The sequence below is a fragment of the Aythya ferina genome (genome assembly GCF_964211825.1).
Source record: "Aythya ferina genome assembly, chromosome: 29".
NCBI classification, from domain to species: Eukaryota; Metazoa; Chordata; class Aves; order Anseriformes; family Anatidae; genus Aythya; species Aythya ferina.
In genome coordinates, this window is record NC_140326.1 from 527,410 (window position 1) to 549,313 (window position 21,904).

The window sequence follows — 21,904 nt, forward strand, 5'->3', positions numbered from 1 at the left end:
TGGTCTTTGGAGCTCTGTTCTTCCTGCCGGTGGGAGCGGTGTTCGGCTTTGGCTCGGAGCAAGGCTCGAGGTGCTCGTGCCGTGGTTGCATCGCTCCTGTAGGACGACCCCGTGCCGCAAGAGGTGCAGGGTGGGAAACCCGTGGCATTGGGTAGCACGTCCCCAGGTGGTGCTGAGCTCCCTGCATGTCCCTGGGAAGCAGTTTTGTGCCTCTGGGGGTCTGCGCCAGGCTGCCATGGTCCATCCATGTGCTTCGGGGAGACCCTGGAGAGGGGGGAGCATCCCCGCTCCGTTGCACCGTGGGGGTGCTGAGGTGCAGACAGCGATGGGGCTGGAGGGAGGCACGGGGGTAGCAGCACCAGTGCCAGGCTTTGAGGTGGCTTCTGTCATTGCCACTGGCACCAGAGAGAATTAAACTTCCCCGTGGGTCACCCTGAGCTGGACCGAGGGAGGAGCTGTGCCCGCGGAGGTGGCAGATGCCGGCTTTGCTCCTAATCGCAGGCTCCCTCCTGGCAGCCCGCCTGGCTCTGATCCGCGCCGGGCTCGTCTTTTCTGAATGAGAGCGACGAGCAGGGAGGAGAAGTGCCTGGAGAAACCTGAGCAGACGGCTGCGGCGTCTACCAGAGCCCGGGGCTGCTCTGCCACCTTCCAGCTGCGACACGAGCTCCGTGCCGGGAGCTGCTCGGCGCTTTGTAGGGCCGCGTGAGCTCCTTGCTCCCTCCCAGGAATCTCAGGTTCCTACACGAGCAGCAAGGTGTTTTCAAGCCACCTGCTCCCAGAGGGGTTTTGCTGAAGGCGTTTGGGGTTTCCATGTGCCTCGTGGGGTCTGTGGCACACTCCAGGTCCTTGCTAGTGTCACAAGTCCTCCTTCCTCTTGCCATGCACCGAGGTGTCCTGAGGATTCCCCTCCTGCTTCCCCCAGCGTGACCTGAGCACTACAGACATGAATGTGTCAGACCTGGACTGCTCCTTCAATCCAGCTAATGGCTTGGTTTGTCCCTTACCTCTAACAAATGAGGATGAAAGCTGGCTGGAGCGCAAAGGGCACAAAAACAACTTCAGAGAGGGAACAGAAGAGAAGGGGAAGCTGGAGCCTTTCCCACTTGGTGCTGCTAAATCCAGGCGACGATTCAAAAGCCTCGCTTGAAGCCTGTGAGCGCTGTGCTGTGAGCTTTGGCTCAGTCCATTTAGAAAAAAAAATAAAAAATCGGGCAATGCAGCAGCAGTGCGAGGGCCTGGCAGCCAAGCAGCTGCCCCGGGACACGTCCTGCACACGTGGCAGGAGGGCTCGGGTGGGCACAAGCCTTTGGCTGATCCAGGCGTGGGTGCTGCGGGGCCAGCAGAGGAGGAAGGAGGGGGTGATGTGTGGCGGTTGAACCGTGACGAATCCGTAAATTGGGCTTTTTTTTTTTTTGAGCTAATACCTGTAAACTCTAAAAATACCTCCAACAATTTGAGGGGCTCTTTGATAAGCGATTAAAAGCATATAGCTTCATTTCCCAAATTAGTGGCTTAGCGAAGCAGAGCCCCCAACGTGTGACTACAGCTGTAGCTCTGATGCTGCCCCCGGAGACTAGGTGAAATTCCTTTAATCTCTGCGTGCGGCATGAAATCTGTTTTTATTAATGGTTTAGGATTAAGGCTTCTGCATGGAGGCAGAGAACCGTGTCCCTCGCGTGTCCCCTTGTCCTCTGCTTTCCCAGCCTGGGGGGGACGCTCAGTGCCCGTGGCAGCATCGGTGTGTGCGCTGCGGTGGCGGAGATGGGAAGGGAAAGAAAAAAAAAGCTATTAATTGTTTCGCTCAACGGTTTCTTGAAAGCAGATGGAGCTTTTTATAATCAGTAGGGGACTGCTGGCCTTCAGCAGGGAGGGGAGAACCACGAGGAAATTGCTCCACGAGCCCTGGGTTTGAATAGGCACCTGCGTGCTGGAAATGAGCTGGGCGCAGGAGGCAGCTCCTGGGGACGAGGGCGGGCGCGTGGCCGCCGGGGGCTTTGCAGCAGGTTCTGTGCTTGGAAGGAGGCAGGAGGAGGGCTCCAGCTTCTGCACGCTGCCATTTCCCCAGCTGACGAGCTGAAAGCCCCTTTACCTGCTGAAGGGCACCCAGCAGGCAGCCGCAGAGTGGTTTTCTGCTCTCGAGGGGCCAGGTTGCAGCCACGGGGAGCTGCAATCAGCAAAGCCTCCTGAATAACCTCCCCCTCCAAGGCTGAGCTCTGCTGCAGGAATAAAACAAGCTCGGGGCCTGTCTCCCTGCGGTTGTTTCCATTTCACACGGGCTCATTTTCCAAGGTAAAACTGGGGCTGCCTGGCTGCTAATTTCATCACCCCGGCCCTGGGAGCGCAGGCGCCGCTGGGGCTGTTAGTTACTGTTAATTATCCCGCAGCGCGGTGTGAGGTCTGCAGGCCACATCACGCCTCCGGAGAGCTCTGGGCAACATCAGCCAAGCAGCTCGGCACCGCGAAAACTGCTCCTGATCTGTTGTGAGGTGCACGGCAGGGAGGGGGCTCTGGCTGCCTCCCCTCCTGCTCCGGGGTCTCCGGCATTTCTCCACGGTCACCCAGAGCAGCAGCGACCTGCGGGGCTGGGTCTGCATGTGGATGCTCGTAGGGGATGTTTTAGCTGCTACTGGGTGCTGTTATCTTTCTGGTCAGGCCGCAGTGTTCGCACATGAGCTTCCTCTCCTCTCCCAGACGTGCCTGCAATTCCCATGAGCGCTCACAGAGGATGCATCTGCCTGCAAAGATGCCAGGCTCGTATTAATGGCATTTGTGTCCCTTTGCGTGGTTATCAGGATGGAAGAAGCTATCTCCATTTCCCAGAGCCTGCTGGCCTGGCACTCGCACAATAAGAAGGGTTTCTCAGCAGGAACCAGCTGTGAAATGCAATGGTAAATTACACTTTTCTACCTAAATGGGTATTTCTGGATTTCCTGCTGGGGAGCAGCCACTGTGCTTAAGCAATGGTAACTGCTGCGAACCGGCTGGCAGAGGGGGCTTTGCTGCAAGACCTCCAGACCAGTTATCGCCTCTTCCATGCCAGTATTTTGACAGATGTGGGGGTCCAGAAGCAGAGTCAGATTCCTGCTGCAGAGGAGCTGCTGGGTGAGAGGGGAGTGGCTGTGCCCACGTTGTGCTGGTGGAAGGGATGACATGGATCAGAAAGACCAAAATGAAAACCATAAAGTGGCATTTTCAGAAGCCCTAGAGACCTGGCCAGATGCTTGCGGGGGCTGAGTTTGAGCCTGCTTGAGAAAGTCCCCACCTGACCTGGGAGCAGCGAGCACAGAACCTGGTTCAGGCAAGTCCCTGAACGTCCTTTCAGAATTCAGGAGGCAGCAAGCAGAGAAGTAACTTCACTGGAAGTGAACATCATCCTTTCCACTAATAAAAAAGCAAGCTGATATTCTGAAGCTAAATATCTGCTCCTGTGTGCTACGTACGCCTGCACTTAAGGCTGCCTCTGGAGGAGGGTTGGCTCCTGCCCTGCCCTGGCGCTGGGCTCTCAGGAGCACGCTGCTGTAGGGTTGTCTTCACTGGCCACGTACAAGCCAGAAGCAGGCTTGAACTTGGATGAAGCCTCTTGAAATCGTATCCACGACAAACAGTTTAATGGCATTAAGCTCTTTTCCATTTGAAAAATGCCATTGTGTTTGGGGTGATAACTGGCGAGCGGTTTCCACGCGAGGGCAGGCGAAGTGTCACGTTACCCACACGCTCCCCTCCAACACCTTGTGCTGACACAGCTTCCTCTCCTCTCTTCTCCTCTGGCTCTTGCTGCTTGGAAGAACACCTCAGACCTTGGAGGTGAGCCCTGTCCCCAGGTGCTGAGGTGGCACCGTCAGCTCTGCGCCGCTCCCCAGCTGCTCCTCGCCTCGTGCCGCCACGCCAAACTGGTGTGGAGCCGGGGAGGATGCTGCTTGCTCCAAAGCCTGCACTGAACGTTGGTTGGGAGCAACAGGTTTTGTACTAATTAAAGAGGAATCAATTAGGCTGCAAGATATTCAGCCACCTGGTGCTTCTGACTATTTTTTCCTCCTCCTTCTCTTTTTCCTTAATGTGCTGCTGCTGCCTCCAGGGAAGTCATGAAAGAAGCAAGACACGTTCCAGTTTCTTGCTTTCTTTTAGATTAAAAAATGCTGTTTGTGGGGAAATCTGTGCAGACCAACCAATTAAAGCACCGTACATGTCCCTGAGATCTGCAAACAACTATCTTCCGTGCCATCCATCATTCCCTCCAGCCGCCCTCCTGCCTATCCATCTCTGCGAGTCACTGATCTACAGCTCTCGGCTCTGTCAGCTGGGTTGTGCTGCGTGAAAAAATAATTCACAGCGAATAAAGAACAAGCCGAGAAGAAGGTGTAATAGGATCCTGTGGGAGGCACAAAGAAGTCCTCCACGCAAGGAAGCCCTTTGGAGACCCGGCTGCGCCAGGCTTTCCCTTGCGAGACAATCCATTAAACAGTCTCTCTGTGCTCAATAGCTCCATAAATAAAAAGGAGCTGAGAGCAGCGGGCTGTCTGTCTCGCTGCCTCCCCAGGCAGCTCCCGAAGTTTGCAGAGCGCTGACCTTGAAGAAAATGGCAGGGTCAGCAGGGAGGCGGCTCGGCTGAGCCCCGAGGCGAGCGCCTCGAGCGCTGCGGATGAAAAACCGCCCCTGGCTCCCTGCCCTCGGGGTGGTGACGAGCAGCAGGGGAGCTGCGAGCGGGGAGCCCTGCCTGGGGGCGCAGCCCCAGGGGATGCGTTCTGCCCTCGGGCTGATGCTTTTCCCAGCTGAGGGATTGTGAAATCCCTTTGATTTGTCTGAGTGCACAGTAAAGCCCTCTCTCTGCCAAATCAGATTTAATATTAAACGCAAAAGGGAGTAGCAAAGGGCAAAAGGGAACTGGACTGGATGGCAACGTAAAGGTTACAGAAGAGAATATTAATGCCATATATTAGGGAGCTCCTCGGAATCTGGCATTTGGAAGTGTTCATTAATGTAACTGATTCACTCTCTGGGAGCTGCTGCATCAATTCTCAGTGGCCGTGGGGTCCCCTTCATGCTGATCCCCCTCCAAGAAATCTCTGCGAGAGGTGCCGGGCACCCATCCCACACCCTGTGGTGCTTCAGCCACCACCTGAGGGACAACAGCTTGATAAAGAGGAGATGACCAGGCTGGAGCAGCGTGAGCCACGCCAAGGAGTGACGCCGGTGTCTGAAGGCAGCAAAAGGCCAGAGAGCGCTTGGTTGCGGTGGCAGCGGCGGAACAACCTGTCCCCAAGCCAAACGAGCCCCTGGCAACTGTGGTGCGAGGCTGAAGGAGAACACCGCAGGGTAAAGTTGCCAAGTGGACACTGTGATGGCCGTGAACCCATGGCAGATAAGCCTGTGATCATCCAAGAGCTAAAGGCGAAGGCTGTGCTCACGTGGCATCCCCAGCCACGCGAGGATCAGCCGGCGGCGGTGCCGCGCTCCATCTCCTGCCTTTTTTTCCAAGCAACGCCCTGCCTTTTGTAAGAGCCGGCACAAACCTGCGCTCCTCACTGCAGCAGCTGCGCTGGGAGTCACTGCTGCGGCTCCTTGCACTGCCGCATCTGTGCCATCCACACCTGCCTTCCCACACCACGCTTCCCACCCCGGGGCCGAATATGTTGGCCGCAGGAGCGTGCTGTCCCGTCCCCGGAGCAGGACCAGCGGCGTGTGGATGGGAGAAGCAGCAGAGTCCCCCCCTTCCCCTCCGCACCGGGAGCTCTGGAGATGAGTAATTGCTGCTGACATCTCTGGAGAGCAGACATGGCAGCTGCCGGGGCTTTATCAAAGCTCAGGTTCACGCCTTTGCTGAACGGCAAGGAGCCTTAGAAGAAAAAGCTTGCGCGATGCTCCGCGTAGCCCTGCTGCTTTGCCAGCTGGGAAACAGCCCCGTGGGAGCAGGAGCAGGCTCGGAGGGGCTGAAGCAAAGCAAAAAAATGGCAATTCAGCACCTTCCCCTGTGCCCCAGGCTCAGGATGGGTCAGATTTTCCCATGTCTGAGAAAAAAGAGGCCGAGGGCTGGAGGTGTGAGCGCAACCTCCCTCCGGATGAGCAGGTGTCTGTGCATCTGTCTGCCAGCGAGCGCCAGCTGGTCCACGCAGAGCTCGGTCCTGTCCTGTGGTGCTGTAACAAGCTAGGGGTAATTCTTCTTCGGGCTGATTAATTGCTAGACGCTTGTATAAAAAGCATACCACCACAAAAACACTCCCGGATGGACCCATCACGTTACCTGCACTGTGGTTTTAGCTACAAACAAATTATCTGTGGGGGAAAAAAAATACTTTGCATGGGAACTGAAGGCACAGGAGCTGCGGTTTTTCCATGCCAGCTCCCAGCTTTGCATCTGCACCCGGAGCGTGAAGAGCAACACTGCCTGGTTTGGAGAATGGAGGGTCTGAATCAGCCCAATTCCTTGTGCGAGGAGCCCAGAGGGCTTGATGGGGGCTCCTGCAAGAAGGCCAGCACCTAACTGCACCTCTCGGATCGGCAGCACGAGAGCAGAATTTGCTCCTGGGGTGGAGGGGGGCAGGCACCAGCAAGCCCGATAACACAGCAGCGCTCCCAGGGCCATGTTCAATTAAACAATGCAGCCATCTGATTTAGGAGAGCAACAAAATGTCCCCTCTGCAATCAAGCCATCGGCTTTTATCTCCCTGGTAGGAACAGGCTGACTTCAACAGCGAGGAAGCGATATTTCAGAGCGGCTAATAAAGCAGCTTTAAAATGAAGCTCGGCGGAACAATAGCCGTATCCAAGAGCTGGCATTTGAACAGGGAGTCGGGCGGGGGAGCTGTGCTACAATTTATTTCATCTCATTTCATTTCAGAAGAGGGAGGCAAAACAAAGCAGACACCTGAGGCGTCTCCGGCCCGTTAGTGCCTTAGCAAATGCTGCCATCGCGCGGGGACGGCGGCTCCGGGAAGCCTCCGGTGGGGGCCTGGGGGAGCCCCCACGGGGCGTGGGGCAGGACGAGCCCCGGCAGCTCTCGTGTGGGGTGCTGCCGGGGGGGCAGAGGGACCCTCCTCAGCCCCCACCACGGGCTGGAGGCAGCAGCCTGCAGGCAGCAGCCTCCGCCTCGGCCACAGCAGCACACGAAGCGGTTATCGGCGCCTGATCTCCAGCACAAATGAACTCCCCGAGCCCATTTCCAGCGAGCGGGAGCCCAGCGTTGGGCGGCTGCAATACGGGGGGGCCCCGGGAGCTTCTGGCAGCACGAGGCTGAGAACGCCACCGTGCTAACGCCGGGCCTCCGGCAGCTCGGCTCGCATGGTCTCAAATCACGTTCCTATGGAAACCAGCTTGGAGGCTGCCCAATTTTCCACAAACGAGGAGAACGGAGAATGAACTCGTATCGATTAAGTGGCTAGCTGTCGCATTCGGGGCGTTGCAATTCAGGAGGATGTATGGCTCCATAACTCGTGCTATAGATTATTTATTTCACAGACAGGGTAAATCACGCCGACACCGCAGGGAGCAGCTCCGTAACCCTCCTGCGGGGCCTCGGGAGCTGCAGGAATGAATCAGATTCACTGAGGCTGGGTTAAAGCTTCAGAGTGATCACAGGCAATTAACGGGGAAAAAAAAAAAAAAAAGGAACAGATTGAGGATTTGATGGTTTGTGCTCTGCACGCCGCAGTCATTCACGCTGCTCATGAGTGGGTGAGAAATGAAACGCTGCTTGGCTGCGCTGGGAGTGCCTGACCCCGGTGTCTGCGGCTCTGGGCTGAGCCTCATCCCAGGCAGGGCTTTCTGCACTCCCAAATCCCTCCAGGAATCAAGAGGTGAAAATTTCAGCTGACTGAGGGGGGGGCCTTTTTTTTTTTTATTATTTAAGAAAATGAGCATCCCTGTTACAGAAAAATAAAATAAAATAAAATAAAATAAAATAAAATAAAATAAAATAAAATAAAATAAAATAAAATAAAATGCAGAAATTGGCCTGGGGAATACAAACCCCCAAATCTTCCAGAAAAGAAAAAATAAAAATAAAAATAAAAAATCCCAGAATCATCTGAAAAAAAGAAAAAAAAAAAAAGAAAGAAAGAAAAAAAGGAAAAAAAAAGAAAAAAAAAAGAAAAAAAAAAAAAAGAAAAAAAAAAGAAAAGCAATCTAAACAACCCTGAACCTAAGCTTCACAAAAACGTCCCCAAACGTCACTGTTTTGAGGAGGGGGGAGTCCGGGGGGGCTGCAGGATTTGGGGGGGGTGGCCTTGGGGTAGGAGCCCCACAGGGGTCGGGGAGCCACTGGGCCCCCCCCGGCACGCGGCCCGTGCGCAGTGCGCATGCGCGGCCCAGCGGCGGGACCGTGGCGCATGCGCCGTGCCGGGCACGTGCGGGCCCAGGCCTGAGGCGGCCGCTCCCGCCGCCCCCCGGGATAAAACCGGAGCCTCCACCGCCGGCCCCCGCCACAAGGTACCCCCGTAGCATCCCCCCCACACCCGTGGCGGAGCCGGGTGTCGCGGCCAGGCTTCGGGCACGCCGCGGCGATGCGTTGCCCGGCCTGCAAACGGGCCCTGAAGCTCTGTGCCCTGAAGGAAGATGGCGGCCGCGCGGCCTCGCGGCGCTGCGCGCAGGCGCAGCCGGGGCCTGGTGGCGTCATCATCCTGCGCCCGCCGCGGCGCCGACGGCGGCGGAGGGGGTAAGGGGGCGGCGGAGGGGGGGGGGAAGGGAGGTGCGGGGGGGCGGGCTCGGCACCGGCAGTCCCGGGGCGGGCGGGGGGAGGCTCGGGGAGCCGGGCCGTGCTGCCCCGTGAGCTGCCCGGTGTGGCCCGGGGCTGCCCGGTGCGGCCCGGGGCTGCTCCCCCCCCCCCGTTCCCCTCCCGGTGTCCCGGAGGCCGCAGGCGGTGGGCCCGGAGCCGTCCCCGCTGCGGAGTTTCCAGGGGAGCCGCCCCGCGGAGCGGCGGCCGTGAGGGGCCGGGGGTCCCGCAGCCCCCGGTACCACCGGGAGAGCCCCGGTGCTGGCGGCCGGGCCGAGGCTCCCGCCGGGAGCCGCTCCCCGAGCGCTGCCCAGCCCCGGGACCTGCCTGCGCCTCCCCCTCCCCGTCTCCTCCGTCCCTTCCCCGCCGCTGTCCCGGGCACGGGGCCAAGCCTGGGCGCTGCCCGCCCCCGTTGGGGCGGGGAGGGTGCGGGAACCGAAACCGAAAGGGAGCTCGCGGCCATCTTGCGGGGGTGCCCGGTGGGGCCCGGTGCTGCCTGCGCTCTGCACGGTTGGGCCTGGCGCGTGTGGGAGCTGATGGCCAAGAGCGAGGTAAGAGCATCAGCCTGGGAGTGAATCCCCGACCCCTCATCCTTCTGCCAGCCCTGCCCTGAGCTCAGGGCTCCCCTCCCGTGGAGCCCGCGGTGTTCCCGGGGTGGGGACGGAATGAAGTCCCCGTGGTGATGGCTGGGTGCAGGCAGGGGTTTTTAACCCGCTTGTTTAAAGAGTGAACCCCCCCAGTGACCTTGAGCTGTACTCGGTTCTGTGCATTTTGCTGTTATTCTGCCATTTAAGTGACTTTAGGAATGAATTACCCCGCACGCAGCCCACCTCCTTCTCTCCCTGTCACTGTGTCACTGCCAGCTCCTACACCTCTCCCATCAAAGCTTGCACCACGTGGCTGCAAAACTCTCATGAAGGAGAGGGAACTTCCTTCCTTGTATGAAGGAAGGGAACTTTCTTCACCAAGTCAGTTTTCCAAAGAAAGCCTGAGCCATGTAGGTGAGGATAGGTGACCTGGGTGTCACCGAGGAGGTAGGAGGGTATCAGTTGCATGTTTTTACCCGCTCGGTTCATAAGCAGCAGTGCTGGAAGGGCTAGATTTTATCCTGTGTTTGGTTTCTTTTATTTAAAAAGCTGAGACCTCTGCCCTGTAGCACAGGGGACGGCCCAGCTGTCAGAGATGCGAGTGAAATCGGGGCCACGGTCCCAAAATACCTTTCATACCGTTAGGAAGCCTGCACCTATCCGATTTCTCTGTATGTTATCACTTTACTCCTCGTGCAGTGTGATGCTTTACCTCTGTAGGTCACGTCCAGGAAGGAAAGTACATTTAGGGTGTCAGACTTCAGGCCACGAGTCTAAAAACTGCTCGGAGCCCGCTGCAGCTCTGCTCTGTCCTGTGCGAGCTGCTTCACCTCCTCGTGCCGCTGTTTCTCTGCAAACCAGAGCTGTGATTCTCGCCTCCCTGAGGGCAGTCAAGTGAAAGCTGCTTCTGTTTTGGAGGCGCCTGGTGAGCCTTTGACAGAAGGCATTGCCAGAAGACAAACAGCCTCCGTGCAGCCAGCTTGAAATTCAGCCCCAAAAGAAGAGAGGGTCACTCGTTGTTTTTTTTTTTAAGCCGTTTTCTCGTGGGTATCTTCACCTGTGATTCCCAACTGCCGGATTTTGTGCTGGGTGGACAGAATTTGCCATTTGTGCTTACATGAATAATTTAAACGCTGTGGAAAGAGGAAGGTTTGGCAAGGCAAAGATGCCTCAGATGTCTCGGTAGCAGGGAGGCTGTTCCGACTGGGTTTCTGGAAGCCTGTAATTGTGTAACTGGGTTTTGAAGTCCTGTTTTTCCCCCTCCTGACAGGTTCCTGTTCAGGATTGGAGTGCGCCGAGGGAACAGCAGCTTCTCTTCTACCGGGACGAAGGCAGCCCGGCCCCCCCTCGTGCTGCAGCAGTGCGCTATGAACAGAGGCACCACTCGAGGCAAAGGCTCATATTTTACCGGCTCAAGACCTAACTTCTCCAGCACTAACCCAGGTTTCTTTCACCGCCCCCGTACCTCATGGGAAACTAACCGGGAAGCCTTTTCACGACAGCAATTCCTAGAAAGGCAGGACAGCGAAGTCTGTGTAATCCAGGAGCCGCAATCCTACAAGGAACCGCGCGTCGGAGGCTGGCCGGCTGTGGCAGCAGCTCCTGCAGGGAGATGGCAAGCCAGGCGTGGCAGAGCAGGATGCCATAGGTTCTCCAACAAGTGCCCGCGGGTGGAAACTTCATCGCATTGTCGCCCTCCTCAGCACCACAATCAGGAGAACCGGGAGAGAGATTCTGACACCATAAGTCTGAATTTCCAGCGACTGTCTCTTGCTGGGCAGAACCATGAACAGGAAATTCTGAATATCTTCAGGCAGCTTGGGGTGGGGAAGACTTGTACAGTTTATGATCTTGCACGGAAGCTTAAAACTCAAAAGAAAGAAGTCAACCGTATTTTGTACAAGCTCCTCAGAGAAGGCAAATTGCGCAAAGGCGAAGAGACGCCGCCGCTGTGGAGGATTGCCAGCCCAAGCACGGGGAGAGAAAGAAACCCTCCTGAGCACGGCGGGGGCAGCGCGGCCTCAGCTTCTGAGAGCAGAGGGGAGAGGAGCGCGGCCAGCTCGAGAGACGTCAGCCCCACGATGGCTGAGACAAAGGACAAAATCTGCAACTACTTGTTCAGGGTGGCAGAAACGACGGCGCTCAACCTTGCTAAGAACATTGGCTTTTCGAAGGCCAAGGACGTTAACGCCTTCCTCAGCGCCCTGGAGAAGCTGGGCGACGTCCACAAGGAAAACTCCAACCCTCCACGATGGTCCCTGACCGACAGGAAACGCGAGCGGATGCAGATGCGGCTGAAGGCCAGCGCAGCAACCAGAAGAGCAGATCCTGCGCCTGGGGTGAGTTTGCCATCTTCCTCTGTTCCTGCAGACCCACAGGAGGTGACCGTGGCTGTAGCTTCACCAGCAGCAGGATCGAGTATGGAGAACGGGCAGCAGGCTGTGGGGCAGACTGACCGGAGCAGCGACAGTGACACAGAAGCAGCCGTGCCTGAGGACGCTAAGCCCGTATTTTCTAGCTTCAGTACCTATGACAGCTCTGAGAATGGCAGGTGGGCTTCGGATGACATCCCAGACAATCTGAACACTATCAACGTGCAGCCTGAGGAGTCGGAGTCCATCGTGAACTCCCAGGCTTCCCCCAGTTACGCCGCCCAGTTTGACACTGGTTTCCCATGTACGCCTGTCGAGAAACTGTTGGCTTGTCAGGAGAAGAACCCAGTGAGTGGCCTTACCGAATATTCCCAGTACACCTCTCAGCACTGTGACTTTGAAATGCTGGAGCAGAGCGGGCCCTCTCACGAGCCACGGTAAGATTTCCTAACTTCCCTGAGCTGTCTCTTTGTTTAAGCTGACCTGAACCAACTCCACCTCGGCCTTGTCCTCAAGGGCCTGTTCTTTAATGTTTACCTCATTTGGGACTGATTGGCCTTGCTGATTCCTTGTAGCAGCTTAAAAACAAACAAAAAAATGAAATTTAACCCCAGGCAGCCTGGATTTCATCACTTTCAGATTACAGAGAGTAAAACAGGCATTTCTGGGGTGCCTCTCACTTATCCAAACGCAGTCAGGATGTTCTCTCTGTGGAAGTGGTATAAAGGGAGCCCCAAACAAAGCCCTTGGGCGTGGATATCTCGGGTTAGATGAGGTGAACCTGCTCAGAACATCCCTGTGGTGCAGCAGGTCAGAGTGGATGCCGTGCGAGCAGAGCGTGGTGTGACGCCACGGTTTGTGGAGTCCTGCCTCCACTTGTCAGATTGTGGCTGTTCCTGAGCACCAGTGAGACAGTGAAAAGTACGTATGTGCCACACTGGGGTACGTCAATAGACTCGCTAGACAGGAAAATTGGCCTAATTTCTAAAGACAGAGTCCTAGGCTTTTTTTGTAAGGGGTGATCTGAATGGATTCAGCCCCACAACCCCTCTCCAGATCCCACTTGACCCCTTTTTTCTGGAAGCAGGTTTCCTCTGCACAGGGGCTGGAGGCCAGGAGGAAAGCCGTGTAGTGCTCACAAGGAGGAGGGAGGCAAAAACATTGCAGGCAAGAGGTTTACGTGTGGCAGCACCTCTGAGGTGGTGTGAACGCACTGGGTGGTTCATGAGCACTTTGAGTAGTCAGGGAAAATGCCGGAGGGACAGATGTCCCTGGATGACCAGGTGCAGATGGAACTGCAAGCTGCTTTTAAGCTTCCTCTGTGTGCAGGAGACGTAGCTGAGCTGTTATTTGCATACAGCCATTGCACTTCTTGGGCTTGGAAACTGCGGAACAAGACAATTCATCCTTTACTTTCAGAATGAAATCTAGAGCTGCTGTATGTCTCATGACTCTGTATGACTCTGGAAATGCCATGAAGCAAGGCCCAGATGCAGAGCTCTTGGCATCCCTGATATTTTTGTCTGTGGCAGCTAGCTGTTCCTTCTCATTTGAATCGCAAGAGGAGCTGCTTGCTGTGAGAATACCATGGTTTTGCCTCGTGGTTTAACCTTGTTTTGTTTTTTTTTTTTTCTTTCAAAGGTTTAAGTTCCAGGCAGTGATCAGCGGGCGCCGGTTCCCACCAGCAGAAGCAGGGAGCAAAAAGCTTGCTAAGCAGGAGGCAGCAGCTAACGCTATGAAGGTCCTGATGCAAGAAGCAGAGAACGGAAGGCCCGATGGAATTAAATGTGAAGAGCCGTTTCCATCCAACAGTTCTGAATCAGAACTGGTGAGTCCTGTCTTCTGTTTGTAAGTCTGGTCAAACATTGCTTGGTCTGAAATTGGTTTCTTTCTGTAGCCCTTGTGTTCAGAGCCAGAGTCATCGTCAGCTCCAGCTCAACTGAACGTGCTTCCCGGGAAGCACCCTATCAGCATATTAATGGAGTATGGACAAAAATCAGGGAACACGATTGAATTCCAGCTGCTTTCTCAGGACGGCCCACCTCATGATCCTAGGTATGGCATGGCGTTGTCCACTACGGGGAGGAGAGAAACCCTTTCTTTAATGTCCTTGCTGTTCAGCATGCTACCCACGTTCCCGTGGTCATTGCTGACCTAGCTGAGTGCTTCTCTTATCCCAGGAGTCTGGGAATCGCTTCTCCAAGACATCTGCCTCCAGAAAGAGACCAAAAGTAATGCCTTTTCTCAGAGAAAAAGGATGCTGTTTGTTCTACCAAACCAGGAGCAGCTTCTAGTCTTGTACTGTACCTGGTAGTGCTGGACTGGCATTTCAAACTGTTTGAGGCCGTCGTGGTAGACTTAAATAAGAGAGAATGTGGAAGGATTTAATTTAAACTGGGAGAAGGGGGTAATAAACAGACTGCAACATCTATGCTTAACACTCTTTGTATGCTATAATGTCCTGTCAGGTTCAGCTACTGTGTGAAAATGGGTGACCAAATTTTCCCTGCTGTGGTAGGAAACAGCAAGAAGGGAGCAAAGCAAATGGCAGCAGAAGTTGCCATGAAGATTCTTTCTGGAGAGCCTGTGCCATGTGCCTCACCTGAACAGGTACAGAGAGCTTCTTTATAAGACCCAAGTACTTTGTTTGTCATATTTCCTCTTTGTTTTGTATTCCATTGGATTTCACCCCACAAAGTCATGTCCTGGCTCTAGCAGAGGTTTGCTTTGTCCCGCAGTAATACCAGCTGTTCTGCTGTTCTGTATTTAACAGCCTTCTCCTGTCTAACTCTGCTCTAGCCTGTCGTGAAGCCCCAGGGTGAGCAGTCCACGCGTGGCTGTGGGGCACAGGTCATCGCTCCGGATGAATCCAAGGCAGCAAAAGCGAAGGGTGTTGGGGAGCTCATCAAATACCTGAACGTCAACCCTGTCAGCGGCCTGCTGGAGTACGCCCGCTCTAATGGCTTTGCTGCAGAGTTCAAACTCATTGACCAGTCGGGACCTCCCCATGACCCAAAGTAAGTAGCTGCATCCCTCGGGGAGGAAACTGTGTGTTTTTGCTGTTGTGTTCTCTATCCGTTCTTCAGGAGAAAGTTCCTGATGCAGTTAAAGGTGGCAACAGGACATTCTGCTGCCTCTGCCAAACCTCGTGTCCAGACAACAATAAGCTACCCCCACTCTGCTCTTTTTTTACACTGAGATATAAAAGCAGACTGAAATCCAGGGGCCTCTGAGGTTCTCAGAAGTGCGCTGCTGTCTTTACAGGTTTGTCTATCAGGCGAAGGTTGGAGGCCGCTGGTTCCCAGCTGTAACTGCACACAGTAAAAAACAGGGCAAGCAGGAGGCAGCTGACGCAGCGCTCCGAGTCCTGATCGGGGAAACAGAGAAGTCTGAGCGCATGGAGGGAATCAACATCACAGAGGTAACATCCTCTTCCTCCAAGGCTGGGGCTGCTTCTTTAGCCCTGCCTGTCCTGTGCTGTTCAGTCCAGCAGAAAAATGCCTTCAAGAGCAACTGTGAGATCGTTGTTCTCTGAAGGTGTAGATAAGCTGCTGCTCTCCTAAAATGGGTTAGTTGTTTCCTCAGGGCATAGACGTTCTCTTCCCTCATGATGGTGCCTGCTGTAGGGCTATGTTATCCTCAGATACTTCCCCAAGCTGCTGAAATATGCTCCTGTGGTGGAGCAGGAACGTGCTCATTTTTGTTTTGTGATTAAAATAATTCCATTCTGCATTCCTTCATAGTACACTAAACATTATGTCAGCTCAAAAAGTCGTGTATCAGATAAGAACAAAGCCCTGTTTGTGTCAGGATGGCTGTCCCAAACCTGTGCTTCTTTAAATCACACTTGAGTTTTGTGGTGTCTTAAAAGCTGCATTCCCAGCTGCACAGCTGAGTGTAGCAGCTGTGTCTGTAAATAGAAAATCCATCGGGGACAGTGTGGCAGTCAGCAGTGCTAGAGGAGGCAAGTGACTGTGCAGTCTCCCAACAGGCAGCCAGAGAAGGAATTCCTGCGAAACCAGTAACAGATTTCCTCGGCTGAGTCTCTGGGAACGGGCAAGATTGGTTTTGTTCCTTTGCAGTGGGGTTCCCCCTGGCAATCCCAGGAGGCCGCTCCTCAGCCCATTGAGCTTGCTGCCAGGAGGACAGCTTGCTGCTGTCTGTTGATGACGTGCTTAAAGCGGAGCTCAGCGCGTTGGAGAGTATTTCCCCAGAAATAACCAAAAGAACCTCACCCACCCCTTGATACTCTCCGTGTGTTCAGCCCAAAATTGCATTCCCTGTGGTCTGTGTTTTGTCTTCCTGCCTTCTGCTTGGGTAGCTGTGTTTCAGGCTAGCTGCTGCTGCTCGAGCTGTTTTGTTCACTGACCTGCTTGTGGTCTCTTAGCCATCCTGGTCTGCATCCCCGTTCCAGCTCCCTGTAAGTGGCAGTACCCTCCACGATCAGATGGCCATGCTGAGCCACCAGCGCTTCAACGCCCTCACTGCTCGCATCCAGCACAGCCTGCTTGGGCGGAAGATCCTGGCTGCCATCATCATGCGGAGGGAAAACAACGACCTGGGAGTCGTGGTCAGCATCGGAACAGGTATGGACAGCTTCCAGCATGAGCTGATCTCTGAACCCCCTGCTCTTCCCTGTCAGCTATGAGTAGGGAATTGCTACAGGCTTCTTCAGAGAGGGCAAGAAATGCTCCTGGGGCTGGCGTAGTGTCACAAGTGATTTAGTTAGAGAGAGAGAGAACAAAGTGATTGTGCCTTCAGCTGTATTGCTCTTAATCTTTGCTTGCATTGCTCTGCACTAGTCTGTGCACATCCTTCAGAGCGTGGATTCCTGCGTTGTGTAGCACAAGATCCCCCAGTGTTTCACAGCTTTGTATACCTTAGGCCTCTTCCCAGTTAGCTGCTGTGCTTCCACCCAGAGTGGTTGGTTGAAAAGCACAGAGGGTTTTGAAGGGTCACTGCCCTAAAACTGTGGTAACTTAAGCCTTCACTATCCCTAAAGTAGCCTGTACTTTGTCCCTTATTTTCCTAACTGCCTGGATCAGGATAATCTCATAGTCAGGGTGCTGCTACTCAGAAGCCCAGAGAAGTAAAACCTCAGGTGAGATAAAACCTTAAAAATCCTTGCTTCTTCTGTGAAGCTGTGTGTTGACTCTGTGATGTTTTGTTTTGTTTTTTTTCAGGTAATCGATGTGTGAAAGGAGAAGAACTGAGCTTGAAGGGGGAGACTGTGAATGACTGTCATGCGGAAATCATTTCTCGAAGAGGTTTTGTGAGGTGAGACAAGGGGAAACCCAAAGGAGAGGGAGAGGTGCCTGCCAAAAGGTGCTCACCTCATCCTAAAGGGATGTAGCTGTGATGGTTCCTTTGGAGGTAGCTGTGATCCTTTAACGCCGCTGTTTACCCATGTGTTGTTAAACAGAAGGATATGATTTCTGATAAGAAAGGGCCATGCCTGAATGGTCCCAAATTAGTACCGAACTGGAAACCTGCCAAGAGCCCAAGGGCTGCTTTGGATGTACTTAAAATAAAGCCTCCTGCAGAGGCTGCTTGGCCAGCACGCAAAGCGTGGTTTCAGTCTGAGCCCAGCTTTCTGTCAGAGTGTCGGGGAATCTGCCCACCAGATCCTGCTGCGGCCTTTCTGGGCACAGGTGTAGAAAGCTTCAGGAAAATTTGTCAAACGTGTTCATGTTGAGAAGCGAGAAATTATTTTCCATCAGTTGGGAGGGGCTTTCCCCAAACCAAACAGTGCAATTGTTCTCATCTTTGCATAAACATCCAGCATGGCGCTTTTTTCTTTCCTTGAACTGAAGTGAGATGCAGTTGGGCAAGCCTTTTATAATTTTCTGCCCTTCCCAGTTACGAACAGCGAAGCCAGCTGGTTTTGTAAAGCCTTTGTCTGCTGCTGTTAGGATCTGTCTTCCTCAGCGCTGGAAGGTGTTGAGGGCTGCTCCCCAGCAAGCTGTAAAATCAGAGCGTTGCGCTCTTGCTTACTGCCTGTCTCTGCTATTAATCTTGACAGCTGTGGCTGCTGGGCTGCTTTGGCACAGCAAAGCCTGTCAGAGATGAGAATGGTGAGCTCCACCTCTCCTTGCAAAGTGCCTGCACAGGTTTTATTTGAGGAATCTCTGTGAAGCCGCAGTTTTTCTTTAGTCCTTGACAGCATGTTGGAGACCTCAAGGTTTTTCTCTGGTCCCGGACAGAAGCAGCCATAAAAGACCCAGTCGCTGTAAATGGATCGTGGGGTTGTGCTAACAATTCTGCTTGTGTTCAGCTGCCTTTGGGGCTTTTTACTGTTAATGTGAACTTGGTGCTGACTAAAGGTGCTAGGTTACCAACCTTGAAGGCGTCTTCACGCTTGGATCAGGTGCATGCAAGCAGCAGAGCAGAGCCAGCCAGGCTCCTTTCTCTCCCCTTCCAGTGCTTCTGTCTGCTTACCTGACAGAATACTCATTTTCTACTACATGTCTTATGCATTGCAAGAAATCTGCTTTATTTCATGCCTTGTCTGGAGTGTCAAATGCTGTAGGTTGGCTTCCAAGTATTCCCCACCACGACTCCTTGTCTTGCTCTCGTGTGTGGCAGGATGAGGAGCGGTGTCCTCAGTTTGTGGCAGTGGTTGGACTGAGGTACTCCTTGTTAGAGGGGCAAAGCAGCCTTTTGATGGTATGCTGCTGTTATTTTCAGGTTTCTCTATAGTGAGCTGATGAAGTATGACCCGTCTAATCCTTCTTCTGCAGAAGAGAGCATTTTTGAGCCAGCGGGGAAGAAGAGACTCAAAATAAAGAGCAATGTCACCTTTCACCTCTACGTCAGGTCTGTATGGGGTTGTACAGGCAGTGACCTGAGTGGCTGCTGCACTGCTGGCCACGGCAGCTTCCTGCAACCTGCTTCTGACCTGGGGAGCATTTCTTTTCTAGCACAGCACCTTGTGGGGACGGGGCACTCTTTGATAAATCCTGCAGTGATCAGGCGAGCGTGATGGGGCAAGCCCAGCATCAGCCTCTCTTTGAGAACCCCAAGCAAGGCAAGCTGCGGACCAAGGTGGAGAACGGTGAGTGTGTTTGCTCCCTGCGTGGCAGAGCCAGGCTGACTTCAGAGATCGTTCAGTGCCTGTGTGCAGAAGATAACTTCCCATCCAGCTGTTGATGGGGTGTTGAGGTTTATTGAGTACCTGACTCTACAGAAAAGCTTTCTTCCTTGCTTGTGCAGGGGAAGGTACCATTCCCGTGGAGTCGAGTGACATTGTGCCAACTTGGGATGGGATCCAGCATGGGGAGAGGCTGCGCACCATGTCCTGCAGTGACAAAATCTTACGCTGGAATGTACTCGGTTTGCAAGGAGCGCTGCTGTCACACTTCATAGAGCCAGTTTATCTCAGTTCTGTTACACTTGGTATGAGACCCACCGGTTCTTTCTGGGTTGGGACAGCTGTGCTGCCCTGCTGCTTAGAAATGGGCTGCACTGACAAATACCCTGCCTCCCACAGGGGTGGAAAAGCTCGTTTGTGGAGGCTGTAGGAGTAACAGACCGAAACGCCGTTCTTGGCAGAGCTGTTCTGTTTTGAAGTATAAAGGGAGTTTGTGGATTTTATGTAGTAGGTGGAGAGAGGTTTTTCTCCAGGGTTCTCGATTTTTAGAAGGCACATGTGATCTAGGAGGGTGAGACAAAAATTGCCTGGATGTGTCTGGTGATAAACGTTGCAGTCTATAAATCATCTTACATGTCTAGGGGACGTGTAGCAATGAGGAGGTCGCTGTTGCTGATCCCTGTGGCTGCCAGCATTCTGTAGACTGTGGGAAGTGCTGTGGTTCTCAGCGTGTGCCTTGTCTATTACCTGTGCAGTTCCCTGTTTCCTAATGCCTTCGCGTGCATCTTCACAGGTTACTTGTACAGCCAGGGCCACTTGACGCGTGCAATCTGCTGCCGCATGGTGCGAGATGGGGACGTGCTGCAGAAGAGGCTGCAGGCTCCGTATCACATCAACCACCCTGAGGTACCGTGGCCCTGACACCTCTTTATTTCCATCCTGTCTTCCACCTCTGTCCATGGGCTTGGACCTCACTGAGGCCCCTGCAGGGGTGTCACCTGACAGAGCTCCTGCAGCAGGGTCAGGAGGGTAGTGACCAGTAAACCAGCACTTTGTGTTGTTCCCCAGTGTCTGTGGGTTACTGGGAGAAAGGAGACCAAGGGTTGCCCCTGTAGCCTTCAGCTTGGTGAGAACCTAGTGCTTGGGAGAGGCTGAGCCCCCTCTCCACAGGGAACAGGAACGCCTCAGATTTTGCTTGTCCCAGATGAGATCAGACCCAGTGCGATCAGTTCCCAGAAGGAGCAGAGTGGGGTAGCTGGGATTTAACACCTCACAAAACCCTCCTTTACCCCTGACAATGCAGGTTGGGCGGGTCAGCGTATACGACTCTGCAAGGCAGACGGGCAAGACGAAGGAGTCTTCAGTGAACTGGTGCCTTGCTGATGAAAGCGAAGTTGAAGTCTTGGATGGCACAAAAGGGAAAGTAGATGGGTAAGAGGAGTCTTTCGTGCTGATTTTCTGCTTGGGGAGAGAGGGGCAGCCATGAAGAATTGGTATGCTCCGAGCAGTTACAGTATCGTGTCCGGGGAGAATTTCAAGCTGATTTGAGCCAGTATTCTTGAAGCAGAACAAACACTGCCCAGCCCAGGCCCTACACCAGTCTCACTGAGCCAGATCTTGCAGGCGTTCGACTGTGCGGTTGTTCCCCATGTCCCCTGCTCCTGCTTGTGTCTCTGTCGTGTCTTACATGGCTGCCTTTTTCTCTCAGACCGAAGCTGGAGGTGTCTCGTGTGTCGAAGAGGAAAACGTTTGCCCTGTTCCAGCAGCTATGTGCCAAGAACAACCGCAAAGACCTGCAGAAGTTCTTGGTGTACTCAGAAGCTAAGGAGGCAGCCACGTCCTACCAAGAAGCTAAGCAGCGCTTCTTCAGCGCGCTAGAAGAGATGGGCTACGGCAGTTGGATCCGCAAACCCCAAGAGGAAGATAATTTCTCTTTCCTTGATGCATAGTGAGATTCCCTGTGGGTGTGTGGCTGAGTGTGCAGGTGGGAGCATGGGTGTATGCATCCATCTTTCACCACCACCATTTTGAAATGGAGTCGGTAGGACGCAGCAGTTTCCCCTGTAGGCCTGGCTGCCTTCTCTCTGCTCCTGTTGCTCTGAGACCCTGCCTTTTCTCTTTTAAAACATGCATGGAATTTGTTGTATTTTTTTTAATCTGGGGCAGGCTTAGTCTCTTTGCTTTATGTTCGCATCTTCTCTTTTTTAAAAGAAGGCACAAGAAACCAGAGGGATTCCTGGACTGCAAACCTGAAACACTGCACTGTGCACTGCAGCTCCCTCTGGCAGGTTTTGAGGCAAATTCTCTCTTTTGAGAAAGCTGGCTGGTTTCATGTCTCTTGTTCTCTCTGGATGGTGACTGGCAGCCCGTCTGGGCTGGGACACAGACTGATCTCTGCAAGGCGGCCAGCGTTACATTCCCTGTTTAATAAATTTTCTGTATTGTTAACTGGTTCTGTTCCACGGCTGTGTGAATTGCTGCAGGTTGAAAAAGGATCCCTGGGTGGTAGAGCTGAGGGCTTTTTTGGAGGGGAAAAGGGCTATGAGAAAAGGAATTTTCTGCACAAAACTCAGGCAGTTCTGAGTTTAACCAAGAGGTTTTGGGGCTGGGGCCCCTTCCAGTCTGCATTCCCCCTCTGTTACCCTGCTGGCAGCTCTGGGTGCTGTGGCTGGGGAATGGGGGGCTCCTCCCCTCCTTGGGCTCTCATGAGGCTGTGTGGGTTGCTGCTCCCTCCGTCCTGTCCTGTGCTCACCCAGAACTCCACCCCAAAGGTGAGGCAAAGCATGACAAACCCCCAGCCTGCTGCATTAAGTGGGGCTCTTGTCCTGTACACACCATGGAGCACTTTGAGAGGAGGGGGTTGGAGAGCACCAACTCCAGCAGCCCGGGATTTCTCTGGCTGGGTGCAATGTCTGGGTTTTAAATCCTTTCTGGGGTGTGGCCTCCCCCAGAGCAACCCGCTGCTGGTCACTGTCTGCTCCTTGCTCCCTGGCTGCACAGAGGATAAGTGGTATTTATAGAAAACACTCAATTTAAAATGTTTCCCCATGAGGCCAATTCCTGCCTGCAAGTGCCAGCGTGGGAAGCGCTGCTGCAGCAGGACCAGCTGGGGCTGCTGTCCCCGTGCTGCGACCCTCGGCCTCAAACTGCC

At 54.0% G+C, this 21,904-nt stretch overlaps 1 protein-coding gene across 4 annotated transcripts; it reads left to right on the plus strand.

Moving 5' to 3' along the window:
• Positions 1-8,355: 8,355 nt before the first annotated feature.
• On the plus strand, positions 8,356-21,201 carry ADAR (adenosine deaminase RNA specific). 4 transcript variants are annotated; one of them, XM_084500844.1, is made up of 15 exons: positions 8,356-8,421; positions 10,562-12,100; positions 13,305-13,491; positions 13,561-13,718; positions 14,132-14,273; positions 14,463-14,680; positions 14,928-15,084; positions 16,051-16,249; positions 16,847-16,940; positions 18,351-18,479; positions 18,584-18,717; positions 18,876-19,058; positions 19,547-19,659; positions 20,057-20,184; positions 20,462-21,201. In XM_084500844.1, exons 2-15 carry the CDS (start codon positions 10,659-10,661, stop codon positions 20,700-20,702), a joined length of 3,525 nt encoding a protein of 1,174 aa, XP_084356970.1. In that variant the 5' UTR covers positions 8,356-8,421; positions 10,562-10,658; the 3' UTR covers positions 20,703-21,201. The 4 variants fall into 4 exon arrangements, with proteins under 4 accessions (XP_084356970.1, XP_084356967.1, XP_084356968.1 ...); XM_084500841.1 differs by lacking the exon at positions 8,356-8,421 and adding an exon at positions 8,450-8,647; XM_084500842.1 differs by lacking the exon at positions 8,356-8,421 and adding an exon at positions 8,451-8,647 and having other exon boundaries at positions 16,078-16,249.
• Positions 21,202-21,904: the final 703 nt, after the last annotated feature.